Source organism: Chlorocebus sabaeus, chromosome 14 (assembly GCF_047675955.1).
Source record: "Chlorocebus sabaeus isolate Y175 chromosome 14, mChlSab1.0.hap1, whole genome shotgun sequence".
Classification (NCBI taxonomy): domain Eukaryota; kingdom Metazoa; phylum Chordata; class Mammalia; order Primates; family Cercopithecidae; genus Chlorocebus; species Chlorocebus sabaeus.
Genome location: NC_132917.1, coordinates 36804235 through 36826470, shown reverse-complemented (window position 1 = coordinate 36826470; position 22236 = coordinate 36804235). Strand labels below are relative to the sequence as shown.

General features: G+C 41.1%; 1 protein-coding gene across 5 annotated transcripts in view; it reads left to right on the top strand.

Annotated features, from left to right (window-relative positions):
- Positions 1 to 22236, top strand: part of EIF2AK2 (eukaryotic translation initiation factor 2 alpha kinase 2) — a 60849-nt gene that overhangs the window by 29468 nt on the left and 9145 nt on the right. For 3 of the 5 annotated variants that reach the window (XM_038006796.2, XM_073022922.1, XM_007970945.3), the window contains 6 exons: positions 3534 to 3656; positions 7835 to 7993; positions 9967 to 10147; positions 14838 to 14966; positions 20391 to 20492; positions 22145 to 22198. In XM_038006796.2, the coding sequence (XP_037862724.2) occupies positions 3534 to 3656; positions 7835 to 7993; positions 9967 to 10147; positions 14838 to 14966; positions 20391 to 20492; positions 22145 to 22198 (748 nt within the window). The remainder of the gene's footprint in view (positions 1 to 3533; positions 3657 to 7834; positions 7994 to 9966; positions 10148 to 14837; positions 14967 to 20390; positions 20493 to 22144; positions 22199 to 22236) is intronic. The other 2 variants (XM_038006797.2, XM_073022923.1) reach the window with 1 other exon arrangement.

Here is a 22236-nt window from a genome sequence, read left to right as displayed (position 1 = left end):
CCTCTTGCCATTTGCCATTCCTGGTTATAAAGTTGTCAAGGTCCCTGAGAATTTGAAAGTCAAAGGTGTCGTTTTCAGGCCATCGGCTGTCATTATCTAATTTGTATTGGAGCGAGGCCATGTTACAATGAAAAATTAAACACTTTGACTTTAGGTTCCCCCATAAGCCAAGTTTGGTGAGGTTGTGAAGGAGACAGTCCAGTGGGGAAGACATAGGAATGTGGAATTGTTTGGCACCCATGTGGACTGATAAGAGGAGGCCGAGAGTATCTGTTTTTGTTCTAGGCATCCCCAGACAAAAGACAGAGACCTGGAATCCTCTTTATAAAGAGGACAGTTAAGCTGAGAAGAAACTGAGCATCCCCAAGATTTCTTCAACTTAGTCCCACTGGTCCTCCAAGGACCAGGACGGCAGACCTGACTTTCCCAGGTACTGTGAGAAAGCTAGGAAAGGCAAATCTTACCGGTTGGCTGGATTAGTGTCTGATGTTGGATGTTCTGGTTGGAATCAGTAAAGGGCCTCCTGGACTGGAGCCACATGAGGAAGAGAGAGAGAGAGAGAAGAGGGAGGAAGAATGGACAAGGGTTAGAGAGCAAAATACCTGTTGCAGGCAGTCAAGGTGGATTCCTGAGACCTGAGGGTTTTGAGAACCCACTGGAGAGTAGCCCCAGCCCAAGCCTCACAGTCCCCTTCAGATTACTTATCCACCTCATGCAAATTGCTTGAAAAGTGAAGAGAGAGAAAAGACGTGACAGGTGGCCAGAGACCCTCAGGACCCAGGAGTTATCTCGGGACAAACTGACGCTGCCCACTGCTTCCTGGGTTGCAAGAGTTGAAGAAAGAAGAAGGAAACTTGAAAAGTGGCTGAACAGTCAAAGACAGGTTTATTTTAGAGAATAAACCTGAGAGGGGCTTCTGGCTGATTTTGGTCAGGAACATTCTCTCTTACAGACTAAGGGTACTTAAGGATTTAGGGAGGGAGAGCTTATCACAGGTTCAGAATGTTTCTGGGTAGAGGAGAGTTTTATTGTGGGGTTGGAATGTCTGGTCAGAGGGGAGGTTATCTCAGGGTTGGCATGTCTCTGGTCGGAGGGGATTTATCTCAGGTTTGGAAGGTTTCTTGTCAGAGGTGTCATTTGTCGTTTATGGTCATGCTGACATTAGCCATTAGGCTGATGTTTTGGGGCTGGATTTAGGCAGTTTTTAATCAAGGGGAACTTAAAATAGCGGTGCTTGTCCAAGATGGCAGTGCTCCTGTTCTGTCAAAGATGGAATTGTGAAATAGAATTTGTTTGAAGATACATTTGTTCATTCAACAGAAGTTTCTTGAGGGCCCATTATAAGGCTAAATTATATTTCCACCTGAACAGTTTAATTGACGTTGCACTATCTGGCCCACAGTGGATCATGGCTCTTGGAGAAGTAATATTTAGACAGATCCAAATTGAATATGGTAATTGTAGATCTTTGTGATGCTTATGTGGACTTCTCTGACATCTGTATAAGTTATTAATATTGAAAACAAGTACTCCTATAAATCAATGATTGAAAAAAATACTTCTGCAGGAATTAGAATTGATCCACTTGAATCTGTTTTCTACTTTCTAGCTCCATACCAGATTTCACTTGAAAAAAATGTCTGCTCTGCTATAGACAGTATGTTTGGATTTAAAATGAAATGTCTGAAACAATGGAGGCCTGTTTGCATCGGGGGGCATTGAATATAAAAGTTTAGAAAACAATACAGAATCAAATATTTATTAAGCACTCGATATAGAATTGGCACTGTGCTGGGCATCAGGTTTATGGTAGGAACAAATAAAATGGACCCTGTTGTCATGGAGTTTCATGGGGATGACCAACTTTAAATAAACAATTACATGAGCAGGCCAAGCACAGTGGCTCATGCCTGTAATCCCAGCACTTTGGGAGGCTGAGGTGGACGGGTCACTTGAGGTTAGGAGTTTGAGACCAGCCTGGCCAACATGGTGAAACCCCGTCTCTACTAAAAATACAAAAATTAGCAGATGTTGTGGCACACACCTGTAGTCTCAGCTACTTTGGAGGCTGAGGCAGGAGAATTACTTGAATCCAGAGGGCAGAGATTGCAGTAAACGGAGATTGCACCACTGTATTCCAGCCTGGGTGACAGAGCAAGATCCTGTCTCAAAAAAAGAAAAAAAAAATCTGCAGGAACAAACTATGGTCAGAGCTGTGAAGGGAAAGCAATGGCATGGAGAGAAATGAAAGCAGGGGTGAGGCGAGGTTTCTCTGGGGTCACAATTGTGGGGAGGCCTAAAGGATGAGTGGGCACAGAGCAGTGGGTGCTAGGTGGAAGGAAGGACATGTGAGAAGGTGAAAGTGGAAAAGGTGATGTCAAAGTTCGAGAACAGTCAGAAGAGCATGTGTTTTGAGTGCAATGAGCAGGGGCACAGTGCCTTGAGATGAGGGTGCTGAGGAGACAGGGTCCTCCTCATCTGGCACCTTATAGCCCATTTAAGGGCTTTTTGTTTTTGTCAAATGCAAAGGTTGGCTATTGGAGAGTTTCGGCAACAGAGAGACATAGCTAGACTCAGTTTTCATCCCTCTGGTTGCTGTGTGGGTCATAGATTGGAGTAGGGGAAGAGAGGAAGTGGGGATCCAGTTAACAAGCTACTGCCATGGCCTAGTGGAAGCATGGACTGGGGTGAAGATGTTGGAGGCAGAGGAAAGTGGGCAGATACCAGCAATGTGTTTTGGAGGTAGAATTGACAGGTCTTAATTATGGAACACGAAGCTTGAGGGAGAAGAGAAAACCAAGTAGAAACCTAGGCAGGCTTAGAGCATATGCCCATTTCTCTTATAACAGCTTGATGATGTTAGCTGTGGAGCACCATATAGCAATTCCTTTGAACATTTTGTATTTGTGATAGGATTTTTATCATGGCTTTTTTTTCCTGTTTTTTTTTTTTGTTGTTGTTGTTGTTGTTTTGTTTTGTTTTTGTTTTTTTGAGAAGGAGTTTCGCTCTTGTCGCCTAGGCTAAAGCACAGAAGTGTGATCTTGGCTCACTGCAACCTCTACCTCCCAGGTTTGAGCGATTCTCCTGCCTCAGCCTCCTGAGTAGCTGGGATTACAGGCGCTTGCCACCACACCTGGCTAATTTTTGTATATTTAGTAGAGACGGGGTTTCACCATGTTGGCCAGGTTGGTCTTGAACTCCTGACTTCAGGTGATCCACCCGCCTTGGCCTACCAAAGTGCTGGGATTACAGGCATGAGCCAATGCACCCGGCCTTATCATGGCTTTTGAAAAGCCGGGAGTTCACTGTGACTGCCAGGGGAGATATGCTGTGTTGGACTCGCCCTGGGAGGAGTGAGAGGACTACTCTTTGTGAGTCAAGAGTTTCTGCCAAGTGGATCTTTCTTATTCAGAAGGAGAGAGTCATAGTTGTTATACTGTCCATTTCACAAGTGACATTAAAGAGAAAGGAGTGGGGAGGCGAGGAGGGGGTGAGCATAAAATGTCAAAATAACCGTGGTTTTTATCTTTAAGGTTTGGCACAGATTTTGAAGAAATAGAATTCATTAGCGTGGGTGGATTTGGCCAAGTTTTCAAAGCAAAACACAGAATTGACGGAAAGACTTACGTTATTAAACGTGTTAAATATAATAGCAAGTAAGTAGTAAATGTTTAAATTTTTTGAGTGGCAAGATATGCTGAATCTGCACTATTTCTTTTTATGCTTCTCTCTTCTTTATTAGGATATCATTTATTTCTTTCTCATACTCATTAAACATTTCATTCTACCAAGAGGAGTTTGGCTTACTCCAAGATGATATCACTTTACTGTGGTTATTTCAATAAAAATGGTATACCATTGATCATCCTTTCGGTGCTATCTTCAGAACTAAAGCTGTAGAGTCATTTGCTTTAAAGTGGCATGCAAATTCATGAAACACTCCATATTTTAAAAACCGTGGCACCAAATAGAACCTTCATTACCCACAAAAAAGGTGATCTTTGAGATGTTCTAGTCTTACCTCCCTATTTTACAGGTGAGGAGACTAAGATCCAGAGATGTAAAGTGATTTTGTCTAAGATAAAAGCTAGATGGTAATTGTTCTCTGGTTGTCTATTATTGTATAAGGCACTGCTCCAAAATGCAGTGGCTTAAAAACAGCAATTTATTGTTATCTCTGATGGTTTCATGGGTTGATTGTGCTCATCTGGACAATTCTCACTTGGGGTCTCAGAGGCATTTGCAGTCAGTAGTCAGCTGAAACCTTGACTACAGCCTATCCTAGGCTGGATATCCAAGCTAGCTAGCAGTTGACACTGGCTGTGGGCTGGAAGTTCAGATGGGACTGTGAACCAGAATACCTCCACATGCCCTCTCTGTGGGGACTGGGCTTCTTACAACTTAGTGGCTGGGTTCCAAGAACTATTGTCCCCAGAACAAGTCATCCAAGAGACCAGGAGTGAGTGGCAAGGCTTCTTTTGACCTAGTCAGAAGAGTTCCAGAACATCACTACCATTAAGTTGTATTGGTTAAACAAGTCACTGGAGCTAGCTTAGATTCAAGGTGGGGGAGGTGGCAAATAGGCTCTACCCATTAATTTAAGGAGTGGAAGCATGTATGGGAGGATAAAGAATTGATCAAGATTATCTTTGGACATGATCTCCTATGTAATCAGATTGGGATTTAGAACTCATCCCCTGGAATGACAATTCAATGTGTTCCCACTGTAACCCACTGCTTCCAACATTTGTTTTCTGTATTATCTGCCCTCTCACTCCCACTGGATAGCAGAACTCCTTCAGGAAGGAAAACAAATAGAAAGGAGGTCTTAAATCACATGGTCACCAATTCACCAATCTTGCTTGTTGCACTCTGGCAATTGTTACTGTGTGTAGCTTGGCCAGACCAATCTGATCCCTCAAAGACTAGCAAAGGAGATGGGAAAGGGATCTGGGCTAAGAAAAATGATATGTGCAAAGGAGAGGTAGGTGTGGAGTGCTGGATGTTCTTAGCCTAGTTAAACAAACCTATTTCTTCTCTCATGGACGATGCCTTACATTTGAAGTAGGATCATTCCTACTGTGTTCATTGTTTTATTTAACAAGAATGAAGGACAGCTGTACTGTTATTCTTTCCATTAGATAGCAATTTTTAAAAATGGTAATAATATCCCAGCTACTTGGGAGACTGAGGTGGGAAGATTGCTTGAGGCCAGGAATTTGAGACCAGCCTGAGCCACATAGTGAGACCCAGTGTCAAAAAAGAAAAGAAAAAACAATGAGGGCTGGGCATGGTGGCTCACACCTGTAATCCCAGCACTTTGGGAGGCTAAGGTGGGCAGATTACTTGTGGTCAGGAGTGTAAGACCAGTCTGGTCAACGTGGTGAAACCCTGTCTCTACAAAAATACAAAAATTAGCCAGGCGTGGTGCCACACACCTGTAATCCCAGCTGCTTGGGAGGCTAAGGCAGGAGAATTGCTTGAACCCGGGAGGTGGAGCTTGCAGTGAGCTGAGATCACACCACTGCACTCCCGCATGGGCAACAGAGTGAGATTCCATCTCAAAAAAAAAAATAAAAGATAATTATGTTGATGAAGGTCCAGTATCTTGGCCATTTCTAGTAGTTTATACATTGGTACAACTACTAGGAAAAAAAATATATATATATGTATATATATATATTTTTTGAGGCAGAGTCTCACTGTGTCGCCCAGGCTAGAGTGCAGTGGTGCATTCTCAGCTCACTGCAACCTCCGTCTCCCGGGTTCAAGCAATTCTTTGCCTCAGCCTCCCAAGTAGCTGGGATTACAGGTGCCCAGCACCATGCCTGGCTAATTTTTGTGTTTTTAGTAGAGACAGGGTTTCGCCATGTTGGCCAGATGGTCTCGATCTCTTGACCTTGTGATCTGCCTGCCTTGGACTCCCAAAATGCTGGGATTACAGGCGTGAGCCACCACACCTGGCCCAGCCAGTTATTTTTAATGGCTGCAAAATAGCCATTGATCAGGGGACAGAACAAAATATATTTACTCATTTCTTTACTGCCGAATATTTTGCTTGTTCTAATTTTTCATTGTTAATTGAATGACACCATGATTTATATCTTCTTGGATATAAATCCATAATTTGAGTAACATTCTTTTTTTTTTTTTCTTTTTTTGGAGATAGAGTCTTACTCTGTCACCCAGGCTGTAGTGCAGTGGTGTGTTCATGGCTGGGCACAGTGGCTCATGCCTGTAATCCCAGCACTTTGGGAGGCCAAGGCTGGCAGATCACTTGAGGTCAGGAGTACAAGACCAACCTGGGCAACATGGCAAAACCCTGTCTCTACAAAAAAAATATAAAAACTAGCCAAGTGTAGTGGTGTGTGCCTGTGGTCATAGCTACTTGGGAGACTGAGGTGGGAGGATCGCTTGAGCCATAGGGGTGCAGGTTTCAGTGATCCAGGATCACCACTGCACTCCAGCCTGGGTGACAGAGTGAGACCCTGTCTTAAAAAAAAAAAAAAGAAAGAATCTAAAATAATAACAGATTATTTTAGGATTGTCAAAGTATCAGTATTTTTTTTTATTTTTGCAAATTTTATATCATATAGTTTAGAACTTCTTGTGTTAAAAAATAAAATTGTAAAATGTTTGATTATCCTTCCTCATCTTTGAAATCTCCAATTTATTTACTGCATTTAGCATGAAATTGTCTTAGGTCTTGGCAACACATCCCTATAAAGCCTCCCACCATCTCACTTTCTCTGCATAAGTTATCCTCTTTGTGTATATTTGCCACACATTGAAAATCCTGAATTAGGTACTTCACGCTGCCTGTGTTACTCAGCCTTGCTGCCTCAACGTGATTTGCTTGTGAAATCCAAAGATTTTAACACAAGTCTAAGCAAAACATAATGTATGATTTAGCTATGAAAAATTGCATCAGCTGGGTCCAGTGGCTCATGCTTGCAATCCCAGCACTTTGGGAGGCTGAGGCAAGTGGATTGCTGGAGTCCAGGAGTTTGAGACCAGCATGGGCAGCATGGCAAAACCCCATCTCTACAGAAAATAGAAAAAATTAGATGGGTCTGGTGGTGTGCTCCTGTGGTCCCAGCTACTCAGGAGACTGAGGTGGGAGGACTGCTTGAGGATAGGAGGCTGAGGCTGCAATGAGCCAAGGTCGTGCCACTGCACTCCAACCTGGGTGACAGAGCAAGACCCCATCTCAATAAAATTAATTAATTAATTAATTAAAATGGCATCACTGGCATTTCAAGAGTGCTAAAGAAGATTTTTAAATTCTCTGATGTTTGGCATTAAGTCGCTGCCTTTTATTTATTTATTTTGAGACATAGTCTTGCTCTGTCACCCAGGTTGGAGTGCAGTGGTGTGATCTTGGCTCACTGCAACCTCCGCCTCCCAGGTTCAAGCGATTCTTCTGCCTCAGCCTCCCAAGTAGCTGGGATTACAGACGTGCACCACTGTGCCCAGCTAATTTTTTTATATTTTTAATAGAGATGGGTTTCACCATGTTGGTCAGGCTGATCTTGAACTCCTGACCTCGTGATCCACCCGCCTTGGCCTCCCAAAGTGCTGGGATTACAGGCATGAACCACTGTGCCCAGATGCTGCCTTTTATTTTATCTTGAGAGTGAGAACAGCTATGTTTTTTTTGCAGTATGTTCACTTTTTCCTTTTGAATGTCCTGGCTTCCATTCTAAAACTGTGTGAGAACCACAGCAATGGTTTAATAAAGGAATGTAGACAGTTGTCTGTTACATGAGGTGTTTTGTGGTTGTTATGTGGGATGTACACTGACACTGCCATGTTCCCTGTTCCTTTTAACTAGGAAGGCAGAGCGTGAAGTAAAAGCATTGGCAGAACTTGATCATGTAAATATTGTTCACTACAATGGCTGTTGGGATGGACTTGATTATGATCCTGAGATCAGTGCTTATGATCCTGAGAGCCCTGATTTTGATCCTGAGAACAAAAAAAATAGTTTAAGGTAACTAACTAAAAACAAATTCTCATAGCCATAATAGGATGGAAGGAAATTGTTATTTACTATGTGTGGGCCACTGGATAAGGCCATTAATTATCACAATTAATAATCGCAATTCCCTCTGAGAGACACTGTTATCTCTCCGTTCCACAGGTAAGGAGAAAGTGAAAATCTCTTTCTTGTTCCTCCTCTTGCTGCACACTTGCTCTCACAACCCTTTGTTACATCCTCACCTGTCTTCAAAATCTCAGGTTCAGCTTTCCTGACTCCATTGTTTAATGGAGAGCCTTGTTCACGTGCCAGCTTCAGGGCAGGCTGTAGTGTAGTCTTGTGAAGAGAGTTTTAACATAATAGATGCTGCATCTGGGGGCTCCTTCCTCAGCTACCAACACTTTTCTGTCCCTCTCTTAGGCTGTGATTGGTGTGGTGCAGTCAAAGGTTCTCTTTGGAATGTAACTATACCACTTATGCTGGGGTGATGGGCAGTGAAAATATTTTTAAGACCACAAAGTGAGATGGGGGCACCCTCATGTTTCATGTCAGTTAAGCCACTGCCAAACAACTGGAGATCCTAAAGAGTTGGTGTCTGTCTTTGAAAGTCACCCAACCTATTATGGGGACAGTCCTCTCACTAAAATCCTGAGGCCAATGGGGTCCTGTTCATTCATTTTCTCCTGCCCCACCTCCATCTCCATGTCGTGTAACTGAGAACTTTACCATCAGTTCAGGAGTTATTGACCATCAGCATACAGGACTTTAGTTTTCAGCAAATTCTTGGCTACCTCTTCCTGTTTTCAAGCCAACATATATACAAAGAATATAAATGAATATTGAGGCTAACTTAATTCAGAAAAAAAAAAAAAAGAAATCAATCCTCCAATTTATATCTCTTAGTAATTTGTTGGCACTTCTCCTAGAGTAGTACCTTTCCTATTGTTTTAGGTTTGCTTTCTCTTTACTCTCTCCTATTAAACTATTATCCCCATGATGGCAAGGATAGTGTCTAACTCATTTTCTCGTCTCTAGGTGCTTTGCATGATCAGTAGATGGAGGGTGAATTAAAAGGTTTCAAAATTACTTTATATAATAATGAAATTTAGTTTCCTGCAACTCTATTGTATTCGTGTTCCTATTTCTATCTGTTAGCAAAGGTGATTGCAGATCTTCAGCAATAAAGAATGGGTGGCTCAAATGCAGTGGCGAAATCTTGGTTCACTGCAAGCTCCGCCTCCTGGGTTCATGCCATTCTCCTGCCTCAGCCTCCCGAGTAGCTGGGACTACAGGTGCCCGCCACCACACCCGGCTAACTTTTTGTATTTTTTAGTAGAGACGGGGTTTCACCGTGTTAACCAGGATGGTCTTGATCTCCTGACCTCATGATCCACTAGCCTCGGCCTCCCAAAGTGCTGGAATTACAGGCATGAACCACTGTGCCCGGCATCTTCTTTTTTCTTTTTGAGACAGAGTCTTACTCTGTCGCTCATGCCAGAGCTCAATGGTGCGATCTCAGCTCACTGCAACCTCTGCCTTCTGGGTTCAAATGACTCTTGTGCCTCATCCTCCTGAGTAGCTGAGACTACAGGTGCCATGCCACCACACCCAGCTAATTTTTATATTTTTAGTAGAGATGGGGTTTTGCCCTGCTGCCCAGGCTGATCTCAAACTCCTGAGCTCAAGCAATCCGCCAGTCTCGGCCTCCCAAAGTGCTAGGATTATAGGTGTGAGCCACCGTGCCCGGTCTGGCTCATATTTTATAAATCAGCTAAACAAATAAAGCTCTGGACATCTGGAAACTTATGATTGAAATAAAAAATGGCCTGTTATATTTTGATTCAAATTTGTTTATTGTATTTAGATTTCTATTTTGAGACATGTTTTGGGGTTCTTAAGATAAGGTATAAGCTTTTAAAAGTTATGTATTTTTTATAAATTTATATTTATTGTTACTTTTAACATACTATGAATTTTATACCCAGATCAAAGACTAAGTGCCTTTTCATCCAAATGGAATTCTGTGAAAAAGGGACATTGGAGGAATGGATTGAAGATAGAAAAGGCAAGAAACTAGACAAAGTTTTGGCTTTGGAACTCTTTGAACAAATAACAAAAGGGTTGGATTATATACATTCAAAAAATATAATTCATAGAGATCTTAAGGTAAGTGGAAAAATGTACTTTATTAATTGATACACATATATATATATATATATATAATTTAGTAATTTTAAAATATATCTTCTCAGCAGGGCACAGTGACTCACGCCTGTAATCCCAGCACTTTGGGAGGCTGAGGCAGGCAGATTACCTGAGGTCATGAGTTTGAAACCAGCCTAGCCAACATGATGAAACTCTGTCTCTACTAAAAATACAAAAATTAGCTGGGCATGATGGTGTGCACCTGTAATCCCAGCTACTCGGGAGGCTGAGGCAGGAGAATCACTTGAACCTGGGAGGGGAGGTTGCAGTGAGCCAAGATTGCTCCACTGCACTCCAGCCTAAGTGAAGAGTAAGACTTGTCTCAAAAAAAAAAAAAACCAAAATAAAATAAATAAATATATATAATATATTTATAATTTATAATTATAATATAATATATATAAAATATAATAATATATATAAATATACACACATATATATACACACATACACATATATACACATATATATACACACACACACACACATAAAATAAGATAGATACATTTTTTCTCTAGTTTTAGAATAGTGGTTGATTGGTAGTTACGAGAAAATGATATCTGAACATTTCCATGCAAATGATTACTGTGACTGGCACAGCCAACTGACTGCTCTGTCCCTGCTCCTCCTGCCTCCTCTAAGTGACTCAGGCTTATTTGAGAGGCAGAGGGGACTCTGCTGACTGTGGCTTTAGGAATATGATTCCCTAATCTCTCAGTCATTACTCTTGAGGGCTGTCACAGCTACTGGGTCCAGAGTCTAATATTGTCTTGGTTAAACATTTCGACCCCATGATTGGAAAGTTGCAGTAATCCCAGACTGGGAAAGTGTATCATCCCTTAGTATTTTCATTTTCCTCTGGCTTTTATGGTCTGGACAAGGAGTTTCCCTATTTTTACTTCTCATCAAAATGACAGAAGGTAAGAGGCAGAGCAGCCCTTCACAGCCTTTCTTCCATTCCCTATTCCCTGTGACTTGCCTAGCCTGTCACGAGCTGGCCATCCTGAATTCTGTCCCTGGACCTTTGCTCATGCTCTTCTCTCTTATGGAATATACACTTCTGCCTGTCCCCTTTGCTTGTAATTCCTTTACTGAGCCTTTCCTGATCACTCTGGAACTGCCTTTTCCTGTTCTAGGCAGAAGTACCTCATTTATGTGACTAACTGCTTACCCTACCCCTCTAAAACAGCCAGGGATAAGGAATGAAACAAAAAATTCCTTGAGAGAAATAAGTGCCCATATATACAGTTGTTATTGGGCTCAGATAGGAATGAGTAGTCCTTAAAAGGTATTACTTCCGTGGTCTGCCCAGGGGCTGGATGTCTGATGCATTGGTGTTTTGAGTCTGCCTGGTTCCAGTATGTCTATTCTACAATACCTGAAGTTATTATTTGAAGTTGGGGCATTGTCAGGACTATTTAAAAAGGATAAATGTAGAGTTGGTCATGCTTTCACTTTGGGATAAATCATACATATAGTTAAATAACAAGCACAATTATTTCTATATACAATAATTTGCAAATAAATGCAGAAGTGTAGGCATTAAGTTCCTCGTCCTCAGAATGAATTAGCAAAATTCTGATTGGCGCCTACCCACTTACCTACCAATTATGCCCTGCACTGTATGTACCCTGTGTCATGGACTGATCTTTTCTTGTGTATATTTGCAGAGAATTTTTGCTCTTGCTGCGGTTGCTCAAGGGTCAGACTTTATTAGTATTCTTAAATTTTTAATTTTTTTTTTTTTTTTTTGAGACAAGGTCTTGCTGTTTTGCCCAGGCTAGAGTGCAGTGGCACGATCACGGCTCGTTACAGCCTTGACCTCCTGGGCTCAAACAGTCCTCCCACCTCAACCTCCTGAGTAGCTGGGACCACAAGTGTGCACCACCACACCTGGCTAATTTTTTTGTGTTTTTGTAGAGACAGGGTCTCACCATGTTGCCGAGGCCGGTCTCAAACTTTTAGACTCAAAGCGATCGTCCTGCCTCAGCCTCCGAAAGTGCTGGCATTCCAGGTGTGCTCCACTGCACCCGGCCTGAAGCTATGATATTGAGACTTCTTTCATCTTCTATAACTTTTCTAGCTCTCACTACTACAGTTGTTGATTTATCTCCTTTAAGAAAAGATACAATGAAGATGTACACTTTTTGGGTTATGCTTTGCAAAACAGTAGCTGTAGGTAGTTTTGCCAGGAAATGGTCTTTACCCAATGCGGCCCCTCTTACAAAAGTCTCCAAGTGTTTAACCACTTTCTGTTGGAATCTTAGGAACTAGACCAAAGGCACTGAGAAGGGACATAGGGGTTTCTGGAGTGAGGACTTCTTATCCAAGGCTGCTTCTCTCTAAAATGTTCAGTCTCCTAAAGCCCAGGCTCTGGTCATCTTCAGCCTGAGCATCAGCTCTGTTCCTGTGCCTCCTATGTGAAGTTTGTACCCCTTTTTATGCTCTTCAACCCTATATTTTGTCTAGTCATGTTATAACTGATTAGATAAAATGTGACATTATTGTTTTTATTTATTTTGTTTTTTGTTTTTTTGAGACAAGGTCTCGCTCTGTTTGTTGCCTAGGCAGGAGTGCAGTTGCATGATCTCAGCTCGCTGCAGCCTCAACCTCCTAGGCTCAAGCAATCCTCCAACCTCAGCCCCCCACATAGCTGGGACTACAGGCACAGGCTACCAAGCCAGGCTATTTTTTGATATTTTGTAGAGACAGGATTTCGCCATGTTGCCCAGGCAAGTCTTGAACTCCTGAGCTCAAGTGATCTGCCAACCTTGGCCTCCCAAAGTGTTGGGATTGTAGACATGAGTGGCAGTGGAGTGATCTCAGCTCACTGCAACTTCTGTCTCCCGGGTTCAAGCAATTCTTCTGCCTCAGCCTCCCGAGTAGCTGGGATTCCAGGTCACCACACCTGGCTAAGTTTTTGTATTTTTAGTAGAGACAGGGTTTCACCATGTTGGCAAGGTTGGCCTTGAACTTCCGGGCTCATGCGATCTGCCTGCTTCAGCCTCCCAAAGTGCTGGGATTACAAGCATGAGTCACTTCGCCTGGCCCACTTTTTCTTTTTAATGAACTATAAAAAGTGATCTGATATTTTTACTAGATAGCCTCATCCAGCTTAGATATTTACATGGCTTCATACATTCAATTTTCTCTTTCTTAGAGTCAGGTGATAGCCTTATGTGGGACTAGCAGTTCCACTTGCAATCCCAGCATATTCTTACACTGCAACTTGAACATAGCATAGGAATATTTTCTCTCCACATCCACCTCACATCTGTCTACAGCTTTCCATCTGTATTATTGGTGTTAGGCTCCAATCAGACTGTTAATTGAATTCTAATCCAACTGCTAATTGCTGCATGAGCCATCATCTCAGGCTGGCTTCTCGGAAGCTCCTCCTTCAGCCTTCCCTGAGCTTGTGGTCTCTTCCCTCTCAGGTACTTACTAGGTAGACCCTCTCATAAGTGCATTATCCCATAGAGTCTGTGCGTATAGCCTAACATTGTATTAAAAGTCCAGCCTTTTCAAAAATAGCAAAATATTAATTTTCTCATCAACTACCTTCCTGTTTTTATGGTCTTTAGAATATTGGTCAGTATAGCTGGGTGTGGTGGCCTGTGGTCCCAGCTACTTGGGAGGCTGAGGTGGGAGGATCGCTTGAGCCGAGGAAGTTGAGGGTGCAGTGAGCCATGATCATGCCACTGCAATCCATCCTGGATGACAAAATGAGACCGTGTCTCAAAAACAAACAAAAAGAATATTGGTCAGTACCTCCTATGACCTGGGCATGGTGGCTCATGCCTGTAATCTCAGTACTTTGGGAGGCTGAGGTGAGCGGATCACTTGAGATTAGGAGTTTGAGACCAGCCTGGCCAACATGGCAAAAACCCATCTCTACTAAAAATACAAAAAAATTAGCCAAGCATTGTGGCACATGCCTGTAATCCCAACTCCTCGAGAGGCTGAGGCAGGAGAACTGCTTGCACCCAGGAAGCAGAGGTTGTGGTGAGCCGAGATCATGCCACTACACTCCAGCCTGGGCAACAGAGCGAGACTCCATCTTACAAAACCAAACAAAACCCCTCCTATAAAGCCGTCGAGTCAGAATGACCACTTCTATTCTGTCCTTCCTTTAAAAAACAAAAAATCTGCTTAAAGAATTGCATGGATAAAAATATTTCAGAGCTAGTCATTAGCTTCCAATAAACTTGGTATGCCTTCACGGTGGAAGGGATATGTTTGTTAAGAAGTTGTCAGAGGCTTGGAGAAAAGACCCCCAGGAGAAATTCTGCACAGGTTAATCTGCAGTATTGTTGGGAATAGAACCATTCTGAGAATCTCAAAGTTGGAAGGGGTCTTAAGGATGTCTACTTCAGTCCCTATCAGATCGTGGACTCATATTTGCAACATTTCCTCTAGTGGTTGTTCAGCCCTATCTTGGGATGGGGAACTGTCTAACTCTCATTCTTTGGACAATACTATTAGGATATTAGGATATTTTAAAGCTAATCTTTAGGTCATTTCCACCCTATAGTCCTGGATCTTTTCCCTTGGACCATGCAGAGTGAATCCACCTTTCTATGTATAATGAAGACATGTGGTAATAGTATGTCAAGTTGGTACATGTAAGTTAAATTTTTTTTTTTCATAGCCAAGTAATATATTCTTAGTAGATACAAAACAAATAAAGATTGGAGACTTTGGACTTGCAACATCTCTGAAAAATGATGGAAAGCGAACAAGGAATACGGGAACTTTGCGATACATGAGCCCAGAACAGGTAAGGTCTCTTTCCTGTCTCTCTATATTTTACTTATTTTATTTTAAAAATTGTAAAAAGAGTAGACACTTCTTATATAATTAAAACAGTCCAGAAGTATATACTGAAAATTTCCCTTACCATTCTCTTCCACCCTTATCCTTCTCATCAGTTTATTCTTTATCCTTTTAGATAATTTTTTGAGTTATAAAAACATACAAACACAAATATACACCCAGACTTCTTTTTTACATAAACATTTATGTGCATACATTTTTTCAAGGACTTATTTTGTTATTTTGTGACTATATAGCATAATCTCTCCGTATTAGTTCCAATAGATCTGCCACATTCTTTTCTTAGCAACTGTATTGTATTTCAAAATATAGAGATACCATAATTTAACTCTTTTTAAAATTTAATCGTATTTTTTTGTTCTTATTTTGTTTTAGAGACAAGGTCTTGCTCTGTCACCCAGGCTGGAGTGCAGTGGTATGATCATTGCTCACTGCAGTCTCAAAATCCTGGGCTCAAGCAGTCTTCCCACCTCAGCCTCCTGAGTAGCGAGGACTAGAGGTGCATACCACTGTGCCCAGCTAATTATTTTTATTTTAATTTTTATTATTTATTTATTGTAGAGACAGGGTATCACTATGTTTCCCAGATTGTATTTCACAATTATCGAAGGGTATTTATTTAGGTTGTTTACAACTTCATAAACTTATGGACATTCCTCCTTATTTTGGATCCCAAGAACAAATAATTCTATGATAATCTGTGATAGATTTCTTGAGGTAAAGTGATTGAATAGATTGACAACTGCATTTCAAACTGAATTGCTGTTTAATTGTCATTCCAAAAATAGTGATTCTATTAATACTCTCCCCTCAAAATGTATGAGATTGCTGCATCATCATACTCTCCAGTGGTCAGTTTTGGGCAGTATGTTGAATTAGGAGTATCTTGCTCTTTTAGTTTGTATTTTCCAGATTTTTAGTAAAGTATGCCCTCTTTTCATATATTTACTTATACATTTTCTGCAAATTCTCTACTCCTATCCTTTCCCAATTTCTCATAATTAAGTTCTCTTTTTCTCATGTATCGGTAAGGAATCTTGATATATATTGGGTGTTGATTCCTTATCTGTTAACTATATTATAGAATTTTTCTCCTTGATTGTTACTTCTTGTTTATAACGCCTTTTTTTTTTTTTTTTTTTTTTGAGACGGAGTTTTGCTCTATGATGTCACCAAGGCTGGAGTGCAATGGCTTGATCTCAGCTCACGGCAACTTCTGCCTTCCGGGTTCAAGCAACTCTCCTGCCTCAGTCTCCCAAGTAGCTTGAATTATAGGCACCCACCACCATGCCCAGCTAAGTTTTGTATTTTTAGTGAAGACGGGTTTCACTATGCTGGCCAGGCTGGTCTCGAACTCCTGACCTCAGGTGATCCACCTGCCTCGGCCTCCCAAAGTGCTGGGGTTACAGACATGAGCCACCAAACCTGGCACTGCAGCTTTTAAATTGTCATATTTATCAATACTTTCTTTACTGCTGTAAGGTTTCTCATTTTTATTTTGGAGGCTTCTACTACAAGATTATGAAAATATTTTATGGTCTTACTAACATAAAAATAAACTGCAATTTGAATTAACTTTTGTGTATGTATGAGAAAGGAATATAACTTGATTTTCCCCCTGTGAATATACTGTTGCTTCATCACTATGTGTTAAGCAGTTCATTATTTAAATGCTATTTTAAGGAAAATTTATAGAGACAGAAAGTGGAACAGAGGTTATCTGGAGGAAGGGAAGAATGGGAACTTCTTGTTTAATGAGTATAACTTCTGTTTGGGATGATGAAAAGCTCTGGAAATAGATAGTGGTTATACAACATTGTGAAGGTAGTTAATGCCACTGAATTGTAGGCATAAAAATGGTTAAAAGGGTGAATTTTATGTTATGTCTATTTTACCACAATATTATTTTACGATATATAAAATTCCCACACATTCAGAGATGTGTTTCTGGACTTTGTTCTGTTTCACTGATTTATTTTTTATTTCTCTTTTTAATATTATGCTATTTAGATTATTATAGCGTTATAAACTAGGCTTTAGTATTCAAACAGCAGGACCTGCCACATTACTCTTCAATTTAAAAATGCTCTTAACTGTTCACATTTACCATTCCAAATGAACTCTTGAATCACCTTGTCATCTTCCGTAACTGGTTTTGAGGTTTTGATAGCAATTGCATCAGATTTGAGGATTCAGGTGAGGAACATTGATATCCTTATATATTTGAGACTTCTCCAAAATTGGTATTTTCCCTCACTTATTCAAGTCATCCATCAGTCAGCTTTTGCCAGACTATGCTGTGGTAACAAATGACCCCGGTTTCTTAGTGGGGCAAAAAATACGAAGGGTCTATTTCTTGCTCACATGACAAGTCGGCAGCAATCTGTCTGGCTTCAGTTTTGCTCCGCGTGTCTCCTTCATTCCAAGACCCAGGTTGAAGGAAAAATGCTATCTGAGTCACTGCCATCCTCAAGGCAGAAAGCAATGGCAGAACCTCGTGATGGCTTTTACATGTCCTGCTCAGTGGTGGCATACATCACTAAACATCATTGCCGAGAGCAAAAAGCATGGCCCAGCTAAAGGCAATGAGGGTGGGGAAGAGTAATCCTCTCACTAGGAGGCCAGCACAGAATTGGGGGCAATCATACAACCTACCTCAAAGCCACTTTTATACTCTTCAAGATATATATATAATTTATTATGCTACATATATGCTCTCTCTCTCTCTCTCCTCTCTCTCTCTCTCTCTCTCTCTCTATATATATATATATATATATATATAAATGTGTATTTTTTTTTTTTTTGTAGACAGGGTCTTGCTTTTCGCCCAGGCTGGAGTGCAGTGGCACCATCATTGCTCACCGTTGCGCAGCCTCAACCTCCCTGGCTCAGGTGATCCTCCTGCCTTAGCCCCCTCAGTAGCTGGGACTACAGGCGCAAACCACCAACACCTGGCTCATTTTTTTGGGTATATTTTGTAGAGACTGGGTTTCACCATGTTGCCTAGACTGGTCTTGAACTCCTGGGCTTAAGTGATCCACCTGCCTTCGCCTCCCAAAGTGCTAGGATTACAGGAATGAGCCACGGTGCCTGGGCATATTGTTTATATTTTTGAAGCTTTCTCCAGAATCTGTATTGCATTTTGCTATTAAAATGAGATCCCACGCTTGAATCCGGGAGGTGGAAGTTGCAGTGAGCCAAGATCGCGCCACTGCACTGCAGCCTTGGCAACAAGGATGAGACTCCATCTGAAAAAAAAAAAGAAAAGAAATTCCATATCTCTAATTTGTTATTAGTGTAGCTGTTAATTTTAAAAATATGTATCTTGATTTTTAATGTGGTAAAATACACAAACATAAAATTTACCGCCTTCACCATCTTTAAGTGTATGGTTTAGTGGCATTAAATGTGTTCACGTTGTTGTACTTTCATCACCACCATACATCCACAGATTACTTTTCATTTTGCAAAACTGAAACTTTACACCCATTAAAGAACCCTATTCTCCCCTCCCTACAGCCCAACCACCTACCATTCTACTTTCTGTCTGTATATTTGACTGTTCTAGATGCCTCATGTAAGTGTAATCATACAGTATTTACCCTTTTGTTGCTGGCTTCTTTTACTCAGCATAATATCCTCAAGATTTATCCATGTTGTAACATGTCAGAATTTCTTCTTAAGGCTGACTAATTAATTCCATTGTTGTGTAAGCCACATTTCGTTTATCCATTTATCCATCAATGGACATTTAGGTCGCTTCTACCTTTGGACTGTGGTGAATAATGCTGCTGATGAACATGGGTGTACAGCTGTTGATTTTTAAATATTTGTCTTATGTATAGTCTCATTATTTGAATGTGGTTTTTTTGGGAGTTGATTGCTTTTATTTTTCACCTTTTGGGCTGTTTATTCTATTTTTCTGATTCGTAAATGCCCATTAAAGACTATTTTGCTGACAATACAGCTTTCAAAATACCTCTACTATTTTGTCATCCAAGAATAAATATACTGAGCTATCTGATGGTTTGAGAGTCTAGAATGGAGAAGGCACACACTTTTTCCTTTTGGGGGGCCACTTGGCCTAAAAAGTATAGAACACTAAAAAAAGCCAATGACTCTCTTTAACCTCCCACTACTTTCAGTTATCTCCTGCATCCTGTATTGCTGCCCTCACACTATTTGGTTAAAAACATTCATCATTTTACTTTACTTTTTATTATGTGTGTGTGTGTTTTTTTCCATTTAAAAACCTTTTGTTGGCTGGGTGCAGTGGCACACGCCTGTAATCCCAACACTTTGGGAGGCTGAGGTGGGCGGATCACCTCAGATCAGGAGTTCGAGACCAGCCTGGCCAACATGTTGAAACTCCATCTCCACTTAAAAAAAAATACAAAAATACAAAAATGAGCCAGGTGTGGTGGCATGTGCCTAGAGTCCCAACTACTCTGGAGGCTGAGGCAGGAGAATTGCTTGAACCTGGGAGGCAGGGGCTGCTGTGAGCTGAGATCATGCCACTGCATTCCAGCCTGGGTGACAGCAAGACTCCATCTCAAAAAAAAAAAAAAAAAAAAAAAAAGCAACATTTTGTTGAGGAACAATTTATACACCATAAAATGCACAGATCTTAAGTGTATATTTTTCCGTTTTGACAAATGCATACACCTGTGTAACCTATAAGCCTATAAAGATATAGAACATTTTACTCTTTCAAGCTCCTTTCCAGTCAATGCCTCCTCCCCACTGATCGGAAGCAACTAGTGCTCTGAGTTCTATCACCATAGTTTAGTTCTTCCTGTTTTTAACCTTCATATGAATGGAATCAGACAGTAGGTACTCTTTTGTATTTAATTTCTTCATTCAAAATAATATCTTCTGGAAAAACTTTATTTGTTGCTCATACCAGCAGAGAATTCCTTTTTATTGCTGAGTTGTAGTCCATTGTATGAATATGCCACAATATGTTTATCCATTCTTCTGTTGTGGTCCTTTGAGTTGTTTCTAGTTATGGAATATTGTGAATAAATACGCTATGAACAGCTGCAGTGCAAGTCACCTACGGGGCGCTATTTTAACTGCTTTATCTGCTGCATCTCATTTACCCTCACAATTAAACTCTGTGGTTGATACTGTTGTTATCCTGATTTTATAACTGAGATTATTCCCATGTTAACCGTTAATTTACACAGATGATTCAGCTATTCGGCGGGACAGATTTGAACCTAGGCAGTCAGACTCCACAGATCTTGCTAATAAATAGACGTTGTGTGATGTAAGATGTTTTGGTCAAATAACGTTTTTGGGCTTTAGAAGGCTAGATATTTATGTAAGGGGTGTAACAAAGGTAAATCTATTTTGGTCTCTTTAGATTTCTTTGCAAGACTATGGAAAGGAAGTGGACCTCTACGCTTTGGGGCTAATTCTTGCTGAACTTCTTCATGTATGTGACACTGCTTCCGAAACATCAAAGGTAAAATGATCTCAAAGAAAGAATTAAATAAGAAAAATTATTGACTACTACCTTCAGAGTGCTGCTGCAGACAGTTCTTGCTCTCACGTGAGGATGGGCTTGAGTATATTAGTATCTGACTGCAAATGAAATATGAATTTTCTGTCTTTCAAGGTTTGGCAAAGACCAAACACTTTGTTAAAAACCAGAAACTTTGATCTTCCCTGGAAGGTAGTACATCTCATAAGACTCGTAAGACTTGTCAGTCAGTAAAATTTTATTGATTGACTGCTTTGTGTAAGACACTGTACTAAGTGCTATAAGGGTTGCAAAATAAACAAGCCTTGGCCGGGCACAGTGGCTCACACCTGTAATCCCAGCTTTGAGAGGCCAAGGCGGGCAGATCACTTGAAGTCAGGTGTTTGAGACAAGCCTGGCCAACGTGGTGAAATCCCATCTCTACTAAAAATACAAAAATTAGCTGGGTGTGGTGGCGCACACCTGTAATCCCAACTACTCAGGGGGCTGAGGCAGGGGAATCGCTTGAACCCGGGAGGTGGAGGTTGCAGTGAGCCAAGATCACACCACTGCATTCCAGCCTGGGTGACAGAGTGACATTCCATCTCTAAATAAATAAATAAATAAATAAATAAATAAATAAAGCCTTATTCTCAAGGAGCTTATTTTCTAAAAGGGAAGAGAATGCCGTAAGCATTTTAGGAGAAGGCATGAAGTCTGTGGAAGCAGCTGGGAGGGAGATCTTTCCAGCTGTAAGGACTTAGGTTTCATGGAGACATCTAAGCTGGGCTCCAAAGGATCTGTTGGCTTCTCATAGTCCAAAACAGAAAGGGTGATTCTAGCATGGAGGTGGGAATGTACGGAGTGTATTTGGGGACAGCAGGCAGTGTAAGTTGTATTGGAATATATAAGTTACAAGGAAGTAGTAGCTGGTGAGGCTAGAAAGATAGGTTGGGCTAACTTAAGGAAAAAATGTGGACTTTCTTGCTTAGGCCGTGGGGAGTCACTAAAGGCAGTAGGCAACAGGATATCCTACTCTTTTTTTTTTTTTTTTTGAGATAGAGTTTCACTTTTATTGCCCAAGCTAGAATGCAATGGCGCGATCTCGGCTCACTGTAACTTCTGCCTCCAAGGTTCAAGCAATTCTCCTGCCTCAGCCTCCCAGTAACTGGGACTAAAGGCATGCACCACCATGCCTGGTTAATTTTCTTGTATTTAGTAGAGATGGGGTTTCACCATGTTGGTCAGGCTGGTCTCAAACTCCTGACCTCAAGCGATCCACCCACCTCGGCATCCCCAAGTATTGGGATTACAGACGTGAGCCACTGCACCCAGCTGTATATCCTACTCTTAAGCTCAGGAAAGGGAACTTTCCTGGAGTCAATAACCTTATCCTCTGTGAAACAGTTAGAAGTACCTATCACTTAGGGTTCCAAAATGCATGAAGGTAGATTGTGAAGATTATGCACTTAACACTTCACGTCATAATGCAAGGATGGTTATTAGATTGGGGGTAGGGTAGGAGACGGAATCCTGCTTGCTTCTTGTCTAGAGACTTTCCCAAAAATCTGGAAATATCCTACATTTCAGGTGTCCTCAGCCTTTAGTTCTGTTTGTTTTTCCTAATATATACCTATCATTTTTTTTTTTTTCAGTTTTTCAAAGACCTACGGGATGGCACCATCTCAGATGTGTTTGATAAAAGAGAAGTAAGCACTTGAAAATCATCAGAATTTTATTTATTTCA